This window comes from Oncorhynchus nerka, linkage group LG9b (genome assembly GCF_034236695.1).
Source record: "Oncorhynchus nerka isolate Pitt River linkage group LG9b, Oner_Uvic_2.0, whole genome shotgun sequence".
NCBI classification, from domain to species: domain Eukaryota; kingdom Metazoa; phylum Chordata; class Actinopteri; order Salmoniformes; family Salmonidae; genus Oncorhynchus; species Oncorhynchus nerka.
In genome coordinates this window covers 54,897,413-54,916,189 of record NC_088424.1, presented here as the reverse complement: position 1 = coordinate 54,916,189, position 18,777 = coordinate 54,897,413, and the positions used below count along the sequence as shown (strand labels likewise).

The 18,777-nt window shown below is 47.7% G+C and overlaps 1 protein-coding gene across 1 annotated transcript in view; it reads right to left on the bottom strand.

The window, feature by feature from the left end:
- The window catches only part of LOC135565737 (microtubule cross-linking factor 1-like), a gene marked incomplete at its 3' end in the record, with an annotated part of 57,053 nt that extends 42,035 nt beyond the window's left edge, over nt 1-15,018 (bottom strand). Inside the window, exons 1-3 of the mRNA XM_065013653.1 lie at nt 14,932-15,018; nt 5,856-6,191; nt 1,117-1,515 (exon numbers count right to left, since the gene is read on the bottom strand). Of these exons, the coding sequence (XP_064869725.1) occupies nt 1,117-1,515; nt 5,856-6,191; nt 14,932-15,018 (822 nt within the window). The remainder of the gene's footprint in view (nt 1-1,116; nt 1,516-5,855; nt 6,192-14,931) is intronic.
- Nucleotides 15,019-18,777: the final 3,759 nt, after the last annotated feature.

The window sequence follows — 18,777 nt, the reverse complement described above, 5'->3', positions numbered from 1 at the left end:
GAAGACACCATTATGTTGGCTTCAGAGAGAAGACACCATTATGTTAGCTTCAGAGAGAAGACACCATTATGTTAGCTTCAGAGAAGACACCATTATGTTAGCTTCAGAGAGAAGACACCATTATGTTAGCTTCCAGAGAGAGACACCATTATGTTAGCTTCAAGAGAGAAGACAACATTATGTTAGCTTCAGAGAGAAGACACCATTATGTTAGCTTCGAGAGAAGACAACATTATGTTAGCTTTAGAGAGAAGACACCATTATGTTAGCTTCAGAGAGAAGACACCATTATGTTAGCTTCAGAGAGAAGAAACCATTATGTTAGCTTCGGAGAGAAGACACCATTATGTTAGCTTCAGAGAGAAGACACCATTATGTTAGCTTCAAAGAGAAGACACCATTATGTTAGCTTCAGAGAGAAGACACCATTGTGTTAGCTTCGGAGAGAAGACACCATTATGTTAGCTTCAGAGAGAAGACACCATTATGTTAGCTTCAGAGAGAAGACACCATTATGTTAACTTCAGAGAGAAGACACCGTTATGTTAGCAGAGCATTATGGGTACTGTAGTACATCATACACAGAGCATGGTGGGTACTGTAGTACATCATACACAAAGCATTGTGGGTACTGTAGTACATCATACACAGAGCATTGTGGGTACTGTAGTACATCATACACAGAGCATTGTGGGTACTGTAGTACATCAGACACAGAGCATTGTGGGTAATGTAGTACATCATACACATAGCATTGTGGGTACTGTAGTACATCATACACAGAGCATTGTGGGTGCTGTAGTACATCATACACCGAGCATTATGGGTACTGTAGTACATCATACACAGAGCATTATGGGTACTGTAGTACATCATACACAGAGCATTGTGGGTACTGTAGTACATCATACACAGAGCATGGTGGGTAATGTAGTACATCATACACATAGCATTGTGGGTACTGTAGTACATCGTACACAGAGCATTGTGGGTACTGTAGTACATCATACACCGAGCATTATGGGTACTGTAGTACATCATACACAGAGCATTGTGGGTACTGTAGTACATCATACACAGAGCATTGTGGGTACTGTAGTACATCATACAACACACCTTCCCGCTGAGCTCGTTGATCTGCATCCTGGCTGCCTTCAGCTCCTCCATCATCACAACACCGCCACCGTTACCCCCGCCGCCACCGTTACCCCCATTACCGGTCTTCATCAGCATCACTCCGACATCGACCTCCTCGTCTCTCGGGCCGAACTTGAAGCGGTTCAGTTCGGAGGTCAGCTGTTTGTTGTGGTCCTCGATCTCCGAGATGGACCGCCGTAGAAGTTCTGCCTCTTCCTCTACAAACTGTAGGTGGCGCCGCAGCTCCCCGGCTGACTCCAGAGCGTCTCCGCCGTACGGGGAGGAGGGCATGCTGCTGAAGGGCTCCCGGCCGAAACAGTCCCTCTCGTACTGGCAGCGGATGTCCTCGTTCTCGGCCCTCAGGCCTCGGTTCTCCACCTGATAATAATGATCACAATGTCATGTTTTATTTAGGAAATTATTTTCTGTCCTATACGAAGATAAAAAATTATGATAAAGTTTGTTTTCGAAACGCTATTTACTATGTAGTTCACTGCTTAGGGCCCTGGTCTATAGTAGTGGATAGGGCTCTGGTCTATAGTAGTGGATAGGGCTCTGGTCTATAGTAGTGGATAGGGTCCTGGTCTATAGTAGTGGATAGGGCCCTGGTCTATACTAGTGCATAGGGCCCTGGTCTATAGTAGTGGATAGGGCCCTTGTCTATAGTAGTGGATAGGGCCCTGGTCTATAGTAGTGGATAGGGCCCTGGTCTATAGTAGTGGATAGGGCCCTTGTCTATAGTAGTGGATAGGGCCCTGGTCTATAGTAGTGGATAGGGCTCTGGTCTATAGTAGTGGATAGAGCTCTGGTCTATAGTAGTGGATAGGGCCCTGGTCTATAGTAGTGGATAGGGCCCTGGTCTATAGTAGTGGATAGGGCTCTGGTCTATAGTAGTGGATAGGGCTCTGGTCTATAGTAGTGGATAGGGCCCTGGTCTATAGTAGTGGATAGGGCCCTGGTCTATAGTAGTGGATAGGGCCCTGGTCTATAGTAGTGGATAGGGCTCTGGTCTATAGTAGTGGATAGGGCTCTGGTCTATAGTAGTGGATAGGGCCCTGGTCTATAGTAGTGGATAGGGCCCTGGTCTATAGTAGTGGATAGGGCTCTGGTCTATAGTAGTGCATAGGGCCCTGGTCTATAGTAGTGGATAGGGCCCTGGTCTATAGTAGTGGATAGGGCCCTGGTCTATAGTAGTGGATAGGGCCCTGGTCTATAGTAGTGGATAGGGCCCTGGTCTATAGTAGTGCATAGGGCCCTGGTCTATAGTAGTGGATAGGGCCCTGGTCTATAGTAGTGGATAGGGCCCTGGTCTATAGTAGTGGATAGGGCTCTGGTCTATAGTAGTGGATAGGGCTCTGGTCTATAGTAGTGGATAGGGCTCTGGTCTATAGTAGTGGATAGGGCCCTGGTCTATAGTAGTGGATAGGGCCCTGGTCTATAGTAGTGGATAGGGCTCTGGTCTATAGTAGTGGATAGAGCTCTGGTCTATAGTAGTGGATAGGGCCCTGGTCTATAGTAGTGGATAGGGCCCTGGTCTATAGTAGTGGATAGGGCTCTGGTCTATAGTAGTGGATAGGGCTCTGGTCTATAGTAGTGGATAGGGCCCTGGTCTATAGTAGTGGATAGGGCCCTGGTCTATAGTAGTGGATAGGGCCCTGGTCTATAGTAGTGGATAGGGCTCTGGTCTATAGTAGTGGATAGGGCTCTGGTCTATAGTAGTGGATAGGGCCCTGGTCTATAGTAGTGGATAGGGCCCTGGTCTATAGTAGTGGATAGGGCTCTGGTCTATAGTAGTGCATAGGGCCCTGGTCTATAGTAGTGGATAGGGCCCTGGTCTATAGTAGTGGATAGGGCCCTGGTCTATAGTAGTGGATAGGGCCCTGGTCTATAGTAGTGGATAGGGCCCTGGTCTATAGTAGTGCATAGGGCCCTGGTCTATAGTAGTGGATAGGGCCCTAGTCTATAGTAGTGGATAGGGCCCTGGTCTATAGTAGTGGATAGGGCTCTGGTCTATAGTAGTGGATAGGGCTCTGGTCTATAGTAGTGGATAGGGCTCTGGTCTATAGTAGTGGATAGGGCCCTGGTCTCATAGTAGTGGATAGGGCCCTGGTCTATAGTAGTGGATAGGGCTCTGGTCTATAGTAGTGGATAGGGCTCTGGTCTATAGTAGTGGATAGGGCTCTGGTCTGTAGTAGTGGATAGGGCCCTGGTCTATAGTAGTGGATAGGGCCCTGGTCTATAGTAGTGGATAGGGCTCTGGTCTATAGTAGTGGATAGGGCCCTGGTCTATAGTAGTGGATAGGGCCCTGGTCTATAGTAGTGGATAGGGCCCTGGTCTATAGTAGTGGATAGGGCCCTGGTCTATAGTAGTGGATAGGGCCCTGGTCTATAGTAGTGGATAGGGCCGTGGTCTATAGTAGTGGATAGGGCCCTGGTCTATAGTAGTGGGATAGGGCCCTGGTCTATAATAGTAGTGGATAGGGCCCTGGTCTATAGTAGTGCATAGGGCCCTGGTCTATAGTAGTGGATGGGCCCTGGTCTATAGTAGTGGATAGGGCCCTGGTCTATAGTAGTGGATAGGGCCCTGGTCTATAGTAGTGGATAGGGCCCTGGTCTATAGTAGTGGATGGATAGTAGTGGATAGGGCCCTGGTCTATAGTAGTGGATAGGGCCCTGGTCTATAGTAGTGGATAGGGCCCTGGTCTATAGTAGTAGTGGATAGGGCTCCTGGTCTATAGTAGTGCATAGGGCTCTGGTCTATAGTAGTGGATCTGGTCTATAGTAGTGGATAGGGCCCTGGTCTATAGTAGTGGATAGGGCCCTGGTCTATAGTAATGGATAGGGCTCTCTGGTCTATAGTAGTGGATGAGGGCTCTGGTCTATAGTAGTGGATAGGGCCCTGGTCTATAGTAGTGGATAGGGCCCTGGTCTATAGTAGTGGATAGGGCCCTGGTCTATAGTAGTGGATAGGGCTCTGGTCTATAGTATTGTGCATAGGGCCCTGGTCTATAGTAGTGGATAGGGCCCTGGTCTATAGTAGTGCATAGGGCCCTGGTCTATAGTAGTGGATAGGGCCCTGGTCTATAGTAGTGCATAGGGCCTGGTCTATAGTAGTGGATGGGCCATGGTCTATAGTAGTGCATAGGGCCCTGGTCTATAGTAGTGGATAGGGCCCTGGTCTATAGTAGTGCATAGGGCCCTGGTCTATAGTAGTGCATAGGGCCCTGGTCTATAGTAGTGCATAGGGCCCTGGTCTATAGTAGTGCATAGGGCCCTGGTCTATAGTAGTGCATAGGGCCTGGTCTATAGTAGTGCATAGGGGCCCTGGTCTATAGTAGGATAGGGCCCTGGTCTATAGTAGTGCATAGGGCCCTGGTCTATAGTAGTGGATAGGGTCCTGGTCTATAGTAGTGCATAGGGCCCTGGTCTATAGTAGTGCATAGGGCCCTGGTCTATAGTAGTGCATAGGGCCCTGGTCTATAGTAGTGCATAGGGCCCTGGTCTATAGTAGTGCATAGGGCCCTGGTCTATAGTAGTGCATAGGGCCCTGGTCTATAGTAGTGGATAGGGCCCTGGTCTATAGTAGTGCATAGGGCCCTGGTCTATAGTAGTGGATAGGGTCCTGGTCTATAGTAGTGCATAGGGCCCTGGTCTATAGTAAGTGCATATGGCCTGGTCTATAGTAGTGCATAGGGCCCTGGTCTATAGTAGTGGATAGGGTCCTGGTCTATAGTAGTGCATAGGGCCCTGGTCTATAGTAGTGGATAGGGCCGTGGTCTATAGTAGTGGATAGGGCCCTGGTCTATAGTAGTGGATAGGGCCCTGGTCTATAGTACTGCATAGGGCCCTGGTCTATAGTAGTGGATAGGGCCCTGGTCTATAGTAGTGCATAGGGAGGGCCCTGGTCTATAGTAGTGCATAGGGCCCTGGTCTATAGTAGTGGATAGGGCCCTGGTCTATAGTAGTGGATAGGGACCCTGGTCTATAGTAGTGGATAGGGCCCTGGTCTATAGTAGTGGATAGGGCTCTGGTCTATAGTAGTACATAGGGCCCTGGTCTATAGTAGTGGATAGGGGCCCTGGTCTATAGTAGTGCATAGGGCCCTGGTCTATAGTAGTGGATAGGGCCCTGGTCTATAGTAGTGCATAGGGCCCTGGTCTATAGTAGTGCATAGGGCCCTGGTCTATAGTAGTGGATAGGGCCCTGGTCTATAGTAGTGGATAGGGCCTGGTCTATAGTAGTGGATAGGGCTCTGGTCTATAGTAGTGCATAGGGCCCTGGTCTATAGTAGTGGATAGGGCCCTGGTCTATAGTAGTGCATAGGGCCCTGGTCTATAGTAGTGCATAGGGCCCTGGTCTATAGTAGCATAGGGCCCTGGTCTATAGTAGTGGATAGGGCCCTGGTCTATAGTAGTGCATAGGCCCTGGTCTATAGTAGGGGATAGGGTCCTGGTCTATAGTAGTGCATAGGGCCCTGGTCTATAGTAGTGCATATGGCCCTGGTCTATAGTAGTGGATAGGGTCCTGGTCTATAGTAGTGCATAGGGCCCTGGTCTATAGTAGTGCATAGGGCCCTGGTCTATAGTAGTGGATAGGGTCCTGGTCTATAGTAGTGCATAGGGCCCTGGTCTATAGTAGTGCATAGGGCCCTGGTCTATAGTAGTGGAAAAGGGGACATTTAGGGACACAGCCAAAGGTAAAATAGTCATGGCACCTACCTCTAGTTCAACGATCTTCCTCCCCAGAATATTAGCCTCTTCCTCCACCAGTTTGAGTCGGAGCCGTAGCTCCGCCTCCCTGGTGCTGTGGGGCCCACCGCCTGCAAGCTCTGCCAGGGGTAGAGGGCTGTCCACGTCCCCGTAGACTGACTTATACTTCTGTATCTCCTGCTCAAGCTCTTCCTTCTCCCTCCCCAGCTTGGCCATCTTCTTTCGCATGAGGGTGGATTCTTCCTTAGAGAATTGCAGCTGGCACCTGAGATCTGCACTGTCGTCCTGATTCAGAAACTTCTTGTCCTTAAAGGTTTCCCTGTTCCCTCTCCGCCGTAGAGCGGTCTGTGAGAAGGAAGGAGAAATCACAAACATTATAGAGGACATACTGCACACTGATGGATACGATAACTAGGACAAGGTGGGGACAAATGATTTACACAGTTTTAATCCTCAAATCTTTTGTCCCTTTTTTTGACAGAATACATGGACATAATATCAAGGGCCCGGAGGTTTTCCTGCTCAGGTCTTGTCAATCAAATTCAATCAAATGTATTTATAAAGCCCTTCTTACATCAGCTGATATATCAAAGTGCTGTACAGAAACCTAGCCTAAACCCCAAACAGCAAGCAATGCAGGTGTAGAAGCACGGTGGCTAGGAAAAACTCCCTAGAAAGGCCAGAACCTAGGAAGAAACCTAGAGAGGAACCAGGCTCTGAGTGGTGGCCAGTCCTCTTCTGGCTGTGCCAGGTGGAGATTATAAACCTAGAGAGGAACCAGGCTATGAGGGGTGGCCAGTCCTCTTCTGGCTGTGCCAGGTAGAGAGGAACCAGGCCAGGCTATGAGGGTGGAGGAACCAGTCCTCTTCTGGCTGTGCCAGGTAGAGAGGAACCAGGCTCTGAGGGGGTGGCCAGTCCTCTTCTGGCTGTGCCAGGTAGAGAGGAACCAGGCTATGAGGGTGGCCAGTCCTCTTCTGGCTGTGCCAGGTAGAGAGGAACCAGGCTCTGAGGGTGGCCAGTCCTCTTCTGGCTGTGCCAGGTAGAGAGGAACCAGGCTATGAGGGTGGCCAGTCCTCTTCTGGCTGTGCCAGGTAGAGAGGAACCAGGCTCTGAGGGTGGCCAGTCCTCTTCTGGCTGTGCCAGGTGTATGAGGTGGCGTCCTCTTCTGGTGTGCCAGGTAGAGGGAACCAGGCTCTGAGGGTGGCCAGTCCTCTTCTGGCTGTGCCGGGTGGAGATTAAGAGGACATGGCCATTAAGGCCAGATCGTTCTTCAATATGGTCAAATAATAATAACAGTGGTTGTAGAGGTGCAACAGGTCACCACCTCAGGAGTAAATGTCAGTTGGCTTTTCATGCCGAGCATTCAGTGTTCGAGACCTGTTGCGAGACTCCTTTGAAGTGAGTTTAAAGTCTACATGTTCAAAAAGACAGAGACAGACAGACAGACAGACAGACAGACAGAAAGATAGAAGTGACATATAGACAGAGAAAGACAACAGAGAGACAGACAGAGAGACAGACAGAGAGACAGACAGACAGACAGACAGACAGACAGACAGACAGACAGACAGACAGACAGACAGACAGACAGACAGACAGACGTTTCCCCCTCTGTCTAGTGTTTACTCCCATGTTATGGTGCTGTAACCAAGTGGGTTGCCCAACATAAACTGAGACCAGGAAGTGAGTGAGTCAAGGTCTGTCTCCGGCGGGTGTAACGAGGTCACAACCCCCTCAGTCTTTCCATCTGGCCGGCCATCTACGATTCATATACACTACTAGCTAACCCAGACTAGGCTATTTAACTACATATAGTGGTGTAGAAAGGAGACTGTGGATTTGGTTTGAAGGTTTATGTGCTTCCCTAAGCCATGGGAGATTGTAAATGTCATGAGGGTTTGACTCGCCTGTAGCTCCCACACAGTGGCCTCATAGGAATCTGTATAAATGTCATGAGGGTTTGACTCGCCTGTAGCTCCCACACAGTGGCCTCATAGGAATCTGTATAAATGTCATGAGGGTTTGACTCGCCTGTAGCTCCCACACAGTGGCCTCATAGGAATCTGTATAAATGTCATGAGGGGTTTGACTCGCCTGTAGCTCCCACACAGTGGCCTCATAGGAATCTGTATAAATGTCATGAGGTTTGACTCGCCTGTAGCTCCCATAGGAATCACATATAGTGGCCTCATGGCCTCAGGAATCTGTATAAATGTCATGAGGTTTGACTCGCCTGTAGCTCCCACACAGTGGCCTCATAGGAATTGTAAATGTCATGAGGGTTTGACTCGCCTGTAGCTCCCACACAGTGGCCTCATAGGAATCTGTATAAATGTCATGAGGTTTGACTCGCCTGTAGCTCCCACACAGTGGCCTCATAGGAATCTGTATAAATGTCATGAGGGTTTGACTCGCCTGTAGCTCCCACACAGTGGCCTCATAGGAATCTGTATAAATGTCATGAGGGTTTGACTCGCCTGTAGCTCCCACACAGTGGCCTCATAGGAATCTGTATAAATGTCATGAGGTTTGACTCGCCTGTAGCTCCCACACAGTGGCCTCATAGGAATCTGTATAAATGTCATGAGGGTTTGACTCGCCTGTAGCTCCCACACAGTGGCCTCATAGGAATCTGTATAAATGTCATGAGGGTTTGACTCGCCTGTAGCTCCCACACAGTGGCCTCATAGGAATCTGTATAAATGTCATGAGGGTTTGACTCGCCTGTAGCTCCCACACAGTGGCCTCATAGGAATCTGTATAAATGTCATGAGGGTTTGACTCGCCTGTAGCTCCCACACAGTGGCCTCATAGGAATCTGTATAAATGTCATGAGGGTTTGACTCGCCTGTAGCTCCCACACAGTGGCCTCATAGGAATCTGTATAAATGTCATGAGGGTTTGACTCGCCTGTAGCTCCCACACAGTGGCCTCATAGGAATCTGTATAAATGTCATGAGGGTTTGACTCGCCTGTAGCTCCCCACACAGTGGCCTCATAGGAATCTGTATAAATGTCATGAGGTTTGACTCGCCTGTAGCTCCCACACAGTGGCCTCATAGGAATCTGTATAAATGTCATGAGGGTTTGACTCGCCTGTAGCTCCCACACAGTGGCCTCATAGGAATCTGTATAAATGTCATGAGGGTTTGACTCGCCTGTAGCTCCCACACAGTGGCCTCATAGGAATCTGTATAAATGTCATGAGGGTTTGACTCGCCTGTAGCTCCCACACAGTGGCCTCATAGGAATCTGTATAAATGTCATGAGGGTTTGACTCGCCTGTAGCTCCCACACAGTGGCCTCATAGGAATCTGTATAAATGTCATGAGGTTTGACTCGCCTGTAGCTCCCACACAGTGGCCTCATAGGAATCTGTATAAATGTCATGAGGGTTTGACTCGCCTGTAGCTCCCACACAGTGGCCTCATAGGAATCTGTATAAATGTCATGAGGTTTGACTCGCCTGTAGCTCCCACACAGTGGCCTCATAGGAATCTGTATAAATGTCATGAGGTTTGACTCGCCTGTAACTCCCACACGGTGGCCTCATAGGAATCTGTATAAATGTCATGAGGGTTTGACTCGCCTGTAACTCCCACACGGTGGCCTCATAGGAATCTGTATAAATGTCATGAGGGTTTGACTCGCCTGTATCTCCCACACAGTGGCCTCATAGGAATCTGTATAAATGTCATGAGGGTTTGACTCGCCTGTAGCTCCCACACAGTGGCCTCATAGGAATCTGTATAAATGTCATGAGGTTTGACTCGCCTGCTCCCCACACAGTGGCCTCATAGGAATCTGTATAAATGTCATGAGGGTTTGACTCGCCTGTAGCTCCCACACAGTGGCCTCATAGGAATCTGTATAAATGTCATGAGGGTTTGACTCGCCTGTAGCTCAAACACAGTGGCCTCATAGGAATCTGTATAAATGTCATGAGGGTTTGACTCGCCTGTAGCTCAAACACAGTGGCCTCATAGGAATCTGTATAAATGTCATGAGGGTTTGACTCGCCTGTAGCTCCCACACAGTGGCCTCATAGGAATCTGTATAAATGTCATGAGGGTTTGACTCGCCTGTAGCTCCCACACAGTGGCCTCATAGGAATCTGTATAAATGTCATGAGGGTTTGACTCGCCTGTAGCTCCCACACAGTGGCCTCATAGGAATCTGTATAAATGTCATGAGGGTTTGACTCGCCTGTAGCTCCCACACAGTGGCCTCATAGGAATCTGTATAAATGTCATGAGGGTTTGACTCGCCTGTAGCTCCCACACCGTGGCCTCATAGGAATCTGTATAAATGTCATGAGGGTTTGACTCGCCTGTAGCTCCCACACGGTGGCCTCATAGGAATCTGTATAAATGTCATGAGGTTTGACTCGCCTGTAACTCCCACACAGTGGCCTCATAGGAATCTGTATAAATGTCATGAGGGTTTGACTCGCCTGTAGCTCCCACACAGTGGCCTCATAGGAATCTGTATAAATGTCATGAGGGTTTGACTCGCCTGTAGCTCCCACACAGTGGCCTCATAGGAATCTGTATAAATGTCATGAGGGTTTGACTCGCCTGTAGCTCCCCACACAGTGGCCTCATAGGAATCTGTATAAATGTCATGAGGGTTTGACTCGCCTGTAGCTCCCACACAGTGGCCTCATAGGAATCTGTATAAATGTCATGAGGGTTTGACTCGCCTGTAGCTCCCACACAGTGGCCTCATAGGAATCTGTATAAATGTCATGAGGGTTTGACTCGCCTGTAGCTCCCACACAGTGGCCTCATAGGAATCTGTATAAATGTCATGAGGTTTGACTCGCCTGTAGCTCCCACACAGTGGCCTCATAGGAATCTGTATAAATGTCATGAGGGTTTGACTCGCCTGTAGCTCCCACACAGTGGCCTCATAGGAATCTGTATAAATGTCATGAGGGTTTGACTCGCCTGTAGCTCCCACACAGTGGCCTCATAGGAATCTGTATAAATGTCATGAGGGTTTGACTCGCCTGTAGCTCCCACACAGTGGCCTCATAGGAATCTGTATAAATGTCATGAGGGTTTGACTCGCCTGTAGCTCCCACACAGTGGCCTCATAGGAATCTGTATAAATGTCATGAGGGTTTGACTCGCCTGTAGCTCCCACACAGTGGCCTCATAGGAATCTGTATAAATGTCATGAGGGTTTGACTCGCCTGTAGCTCCCACACAGTGGCCTCATAGGAATCTGTATAAATGTCATGAGGGTTTGACTCGCCTGTAGCTCCCACACAGTGGCCTCATAGGAATCTGTATAAATGTCATGAGGGTTTGACTCGCCTGTAGCTCCCACACCGTGGCCTCATAGGAATCTGTATAAATGTCATGAGGGTTTGACTCGCCTGTAGCTCCCACACGGTGGCCTCATAGGAATCTGTATAAATGTCATGAGGGTTTGACTCGCCTGTAACTCCCACACGGTGGCCTCATAGGAATCTGTATAAATGTCATGAGGGTTTGACTCGCCTGTAACTCCCACACGGTGGCCTCATAGGAATCTGTATAAATGTCATGAGGGTTTGACTCGCCTGTATCTCCCACACAGTGGCCTCATAGGAATCTGTATAAATGTCATGAGGGTTTGACTCGCCTGTAACTCCCACACAGTGGCCTCATAGGAATCTGTATAAATGTCATGAGGGTTTGACTCGCCTGTAGCTCCCACACAGTGGCCTCATAGGAATCTGTATAAATGTCATGAGGGTTTGACTCGCCTGTAGCTCCCACACAGTGGCCTCATAGGAATCTGTATAAATGTCATGAGGGTTTGACTCGCCTGTAGCTCAAACACAGTGGCCTCATAGGAATCTGTATAAATGTCATGAGGGTTTGACTCGCCTGTAGCTCAAACACAGTGGCCTCATAGGAATCTGTATAAATGTCATGAGGGTTTGACTCGCCTGTAGCTCCCACACAGTGGCCTCATAGGAATCTGTATAAATGTCATGAGGGTTTGACTCGCCTGTAGCTCCCACACAGTGGCCTCATAGGAATCTGTATAAATGTCATGAGGGTTTGACTCGCCTGTAGCTCCCACACAGTGGCCTCATAGGAATCTGTATAAATGTCATGAGGGTTTGACTCGCCTGTAGCTCCCACACAGTGGCCTCATAGGAATCTGTATAAATGTCATGAGGTTTGACTCGCCTGTAGCTCCCACACAGTGGCCTCATAGGAATCTGTATAAATGTCATGAGGGTTTGACTGCCTGTAAAATGTCTCCCACTCGGTGGCCTCATAGGAATCTGTATAAATGTCATGAGGGTTTGACTCGCCTGTAACTCCCACACGGTGGCCTCATAGGAATCTGTATAAATGTCATGAGGGTTTGACTCGCCTGTAACTCCCACACAGTGGCCTCATAGGAATCTGTATAAATGTCATGAGGGTTTGACTCGCCTGTAACTCCCACACAGTGGCCTCATAGGAATCTGTATAAATGTCATGAGGGTTTGACTCGCCTGTAGCTCCCACACAGTGGCCTCATAGGAATCTGTATAAATGTCATGAGGGTTTGACTCGCCTGTAGCTCCCACACAGTGGCCTCATAGGAATCTGTATAAATGTCATGAGGGTTTGACTCGCCTGTAGCTCAAACACAGTGGCCTCATAGGAATCTGTATAAATGTCATGAGGGTTTGACTCGCCTGTAGCTCAAACACAGTGGCCTCATAGGAATCTGTATAAATGTCATGAGGGTTTGACTCGCCTGTAGCTCCCACACAGTGGCCTCATAGGAATCTGTATAAATGTCATGAGGGTTTGACTCGCCTGTAGCTCCCACACAGTGGCCTCATAGGAATCTGTATAAATGTCATGAGGGTTTGACTCGCCTGTAGCTCCCACACAGTGGCCTCATAGGAATCTGTATAAATGTCATGAGGGTTTGACTCGACTCCCACACAGTGGCCTCATAGGAATCTGTATAAATGTCATGAGGGTTTGACTCGCCTGTAGCTCCCACACAGTGGCCTCATAGGAATCTGTATAAATGTCATGAGGTTTGACTCGCCTGTAGCTCCCACACAGTGGCCTCATAGGAATCTGTATAAATGTCATGAGGTTTGACTCGCCTGTAGCTCCCACACAGTGGCCTCATAGGAATCTGTATAAATGTCATGAGGGTTTGACTCGCCTGTAGCTCCCACACAGTGGCCTCATAGGAATCTGTATAAATGTCATGAGGTTTGACTCGCCTGTAGCTCCCACACAGTGGCCTCATAGGAATCTGTATAAATGTCATGAGGGTTTGACTCGCCTGTAGCTCCCACACAGTGGCCTCATAGGAATCTGTATAAATGTCATGAGGGTTTGACTCGCCTGTAGCTCCCACACCGTGGCCTCATAGGAATCTGTATAAATGTCATGAGGGTTTGACTCGCCTGTAGCTCCCACACGGTGGCCTCATAGGAATCTGTATAAATGTCATGAGGGTTTGACTCGCCTGTAACTCCCACACGGTGGCCTCATAGGAATCTGTATAAATGTCATGAGGGTTTGACTCGCCTGTAACTCCCACACAGTGGCCTCATAGGAATCTGTATAAATGTCATGAGGTTTGACTCGCCTGTATCTCCCACACAGTGGCCTCATAGGAATCTGTATAAATGTCATGAGGTTTGACTCGCCTGTAACTCCCACACAGTGGCCTCATAGGAATCTGTATAAATGTCATGAGGGTTTGACTCGCCTGTATCTCCCACACAGTGGCCTCATAGGAATCTGTATAAATGTCATGAGGTTTGACTCGCCTGTAACTCCCACACAGTGGCCTCATAGGAATCTGTATAAATGTCATGAGGTTTGACTCGCCTGTAGCTCCCACACAGTGGCCTCATAGGAATCTGTATAAATGTCATGAGGGTTTGACTCGCCTGTAGCTCCCACACAGTGGCCTCATAGGAATCTGTATAAATGTCATGAGGGTTTGACTCGCCTGTAGCTCAAACACAGTGGCCTCATAGGAATCTGTATAAATGTCATGAGGGTTTGACTCGCCTGTAACTCCCACACAGTGGCCTCATAGGAATCTGTATAAATGTCATGAGGGTTTGACTCGCCTGTATCTCCCACACAGTGGCCTCATAGGAATCTGTATAAATGTCATGAGGGTTTGACTCGCCTGTAACTCCCACACAGTGGCCTCATAGGAATCTGTATAAATGTCATGAGGGTTTGACTCGCCTGTATCTCCCACACAGTGGCCTCATAGGAATCTGTATAAATGTCATGAGGTTTGACTCGCCTGTAACTCCCACACAGTGGCCTCATAGGAATCTGTATAAATGTCATGAGGGTTTGACTCGCCTGTAGCTCCCACACAGTGGCCTCATAGGAATCTGTATAAATGTCATGAGGGTTTGACTCGCCTGTAGCTCCCACACAGTGGCCTCATAGGAATCTGTATAAATGTCATGAGGGTTTGACTCGCCTGTAGCTCAAACACAGTGGCCTCATGGAATCTGCATAAATGTCATGAGGTTTGACTCGCCTGTAGCTCAAACACAGTGGCCTCATAGGAATCTGTATAAATGTCATGAGGGTTTGACTCGCCTGTAGCTCCCACACAGTGGCCTCATAGGAATCTGTATAAATGTCATGAGGTTTGACTCGCCTGTAGCTCCCACACAGTGGCCTCATAGGAATCTGTATAAATGTCATGAGGGTTTGACTCGCCTGTAGCTCCCACACAGTGGCCTCATAGGAATCTGTATAAATGTCATGAGGTTTGACTCGCCTGTAGCTCCCACACAGTGGCCTCATAGGAATCTGTATAAATGTCATGAGGTTTGACTCGCCTGTAGCTCCCACACAGTGGCCTCATAGGAATCTGTATAAATGTCATGAGGGTTTGACTCGCCTGTAGCTCCCACACAGTGGCCTCATAGGAATCTGTATAAATGTCATGAGGTTTGACTCGCCTGTAGCTCCCACACAGTGGCCTCATAGGAATCTGTATAAATGTCATGAGGGTTTGACTCGCCTGTAGCTCCCACACAGTGGCCTCATAGGAATCTGTATAAATGTCATGAGGTTTGACTCGCCTGTAGCTCCCACACGGTGGCCTCATAGGAATCTGTATAAATGTCATGAGGTTTGACTCGCCTGTAACTCCCACACCGTGGCCTCATAGGAATCTGTATAAATGTCATGAGGTTTGACTCGCCTGTAGCTCCCCACACACAGTGGCCTCATAGGAATCTGTATAAATGTCATAACAAGTAACACAGTCGGCAACGTTGGATTACATTCATAAGAAATTTATGATTCACCTCGAAATGGTAAAACTTTTATATACAATATTCTACAGTATATACCAGCATAACTCAGGTGTCTGAAGCGTCATTTTGTCCACAAAAGGCTCAGAAAAGGCATTCTGTGACCCAGAAAACAAAACTGTAATGTTTCAATGTCATCAGGTAGATAATGTGACGATACATGTACACTGTATGATTCAAAACGTGGAAAATGTGCACCTTTTAATTTAATATTATAAAATTAAAAGGTACGATTTTGAAAATCATAATACATTTTTAAGTAATTAACCCCCTAGCAACATTCTAAGGTTGCCATGTTACATCTCGGCTACTAAGGTTACACACATTGCATGTCCATGCAGAAAGCAAGACATATTAGAGGACTGGAGGAATCCTGAAATAATACGAGATATAATGCCTGTTAACATGCTAAATAAATGTTTCTTAGATGCCAGAACAGTGTTTAATTGAGCTTTTATTTATTTAGGATAATTTCCTGCATGTAAATTACCAAAGCGCCCTCTAGTGGTCTCATGGGTGGAATGTGATTTATACGTTTCCGTGACGATAATGCTAGTACGAACTTGAACCCAGGCGCAGAGAAACACAGCAAGTAGAGAGAGGTGAGGGTAAATCCAAATATTTTACTTATGAGTCTTAACACAAACAAGGCAACAGCACAAGAGAACACTAGTAAAACAGGAGACCTAAGCGAAGATACAGGCCAACAGAGGAATCTAAATAACAACCAGGTGAACACAGAAGGTAAGTAAACACAGGTGAATCAATAAGGTATAATCAGGTGACCTGGGAAGTAGAAAACAGGGTAAGGGGGCCCAGCGGTAACCAAGGAAACAACAATCAAATAAAACAGATAACTGAGTCAGTTTCATCATTTCATAAATTAAAAAACACATTTTTTTTCAACCGAATATCTGGTGTTTCTATGTCAAACAGTTGTATTATATTTCTGTCTTCTGTGATGTATATAAAGTGTAATATTAGGATGTAAACTTAGAATGGAATACATTTCTCTATACCTGGCATGGTACAGGTGTCTTTTTATCCACACAACCATGTGTGTGAGGTGAAACCTTTTGTTTCAAAGTAGATTTGTTGTTAAAACTACCGTCCTGTGTGACACTGATTTAGCCCACTGCAGTAAAAGGTTAACCACTGTTGTTAGCTAGCAAATGTTAAGCTGCCTATAGTTTGGCTAGTAGACAAAAGCAATGGCAGCCCCTTGTAGGCCAAATACAGCCGCCAAAACGTCTTATATAATAACTGAGAAAACTGCATGGGGGTTCCGGGGGTTCATTTCGGGGGTTCATTCAGATCAACAAAAAATATAACATTTAATGACAGATTTGTTTTATATTAATCCAGAGTATTTTTGAGGAAGTGTTACTACTGGCTATGTTGTAGCTACAGTGTCTCGAGAGGGACAAACGTTTTTCAAGCAAAGGTCTTTTAAAGGTATGCGAGCATAGAGGTTTACTTTCGCCTAGCCGAGTTCTGCTAGAAGCAAACTGAACCTAGTCTAGTTCTGCTAGAAGCAAACTGAACCTAGTCTAGTTCTGCTAGAAGCAAACTGAACCTAGTCTAGTTCTGCTAGAAGCAAACTGAACCTAGTCTAGTTCTGCTAGAAGCAAACTGAACCTAGTCTAGTTCTGCTAGAAGCAAACTGAACCTAGTCTAGTTCTGCTAGAAGCAAACTGAACCTAGTCTAGTTCTGCTAGAAGCAAACTGAACCTAGCCGAGTTCTGCTAGAAGCAAACTGAACCTAGTCTAGTTCTGCTAGAAGCAAACTGAACCTAGTCTAGTTCTGCTAGAAGCAAACTGAACCTAGTCTAGTTCTGCTAGAAGTAAACTGAACCTAGTCTAGTTCTGCTAGAAGCAAACTGAACCTAGTCTGGGCCTAGTAGAGGAGGAGAATTGGTGTGTGTGTGTTCACGCAATTGCACGTACTGTAGTAACTGAGAGGGAAAAGCCAGAGCGGGGCTTGAACCGGCAACCTTGTGCTTAAAGGGTGAGTGTGCAACCATCTGTGCCATTAAAGCTTGGACCTGTTGACAGAGGCACTCACATACAGTGAGGAGGCTAAATGTGTAGTGTTGTAAAAAGAAGCCAACATCACAGTCACACATGACATTCTGTATCCCCATGTGGCTGAGGTAAGTCTCCAGCCTCTACGACATAGCCTACATATACAGAACAAGCACATACCAGCCTGCTGCCTCTCCAAGGACTAGAATAGAACCCATACCAGCCTGCTTCTTCTCCAAGGACTAGAATAGAACCCATACCAGCCTGCTGCCTCTCCAAGGACTAGAATAGAACCCAAACCAGCCTGCTGCCTCTCCAAGGACTAGAATAGAACCCATACCAGCCTACTTCCTCTCCAAGGACTAGAATAGAACCCATACCAGCCTACTGCCTCTCCAAGGACTAGAATAGAACCCATACCAGCCTGCTGCCTCTCCAAGGACTAGAATAGAACCCATACCAGCCTGCTGCCTCTCCAAGGACTAGAATAGAACCCATACCAGCCTGCTGCCTCTCCAAGGTCTAGAATAGAACCCAAACCAGCCTGCTGCCCTCCAAGGACTAGAATAGAACCCAAACCAGCCTGCTGCCTCTCTAATGACTAGAATAGAACCCAAACCAGCCTGCTTCCTCTCCAAGGTCTAGAATAGAACCCAAACCAGCCTGCTGCCTCTCCAAGGACTAGAATAGAACCCAAACCAGCCTGCGTCCTCTCCAAGGACTAGAATAGAACCCAAACCAGCCACTTCTTCTCCAATGACTAGAATAGAACCCAAACCAGCCTGCGTCCTCTCCAAGGACTAGAATAGAACCCAAACCAGCCTGCTGCCTCTCCAAGGACTAGAATAGAACCCAAACCAGCCTGCTGCCTCTCCAAGGACTAGAATAGAACCCAAACCAGCCTGCTGCCTCTCCAAGGACTAGAATAGAACCCATACCAGCCTACTTCCTCTCCAAGGACTAGAATAGAACCCATACCAGCCTACTGCCTCTCCAAGGACTAGAATAGAACCCATACCAGCCTGCTGCCTCTCCAAGGACTAGAATAGAACCCATACCAGCCTGCTGCCTCTCCAAGGACTAGAATAGAACCCATACCAGCCTGCTGCCTCTCAAGGTCTAGAATAGAACCCAAACCAGCCTGCCCTCCAAGGACTAGAATAGAACCCAAACCAGCCTGCTGCCTCTCTAATGACTAGAATAGAACCCAAACCAGCCTGCTTCCTCTCCAAGGTCTAGAATAGAACCCAAACCAGCCTGCTGCCTCTCCAAGGACTAGAATAGAACCCAAACCAGCCTGCGTCCTCTCCAAGGACTAGAATAGAACCCAAACCAGCCACTTCTTCTCCAATGACTAGAATAGAACCCAAACCAGCCTGCGTCCTCTCCAAGGACTAGAATAGAACCCAAACCAGCCTGCTGCCTCTCCAAGGACTAGAATAGAACCCAAACCAGCCTGCTGCCTCTCCAAGGACTAGAATAGAACCCAAACCAGCCTGCGTCCTCTCCAATGACTAGAATAGAACCCAAACCAGCCTGCGTCCTCTCCACTGACTAGAATAGAACCCAAAGCAGCCTGCTTCCTCT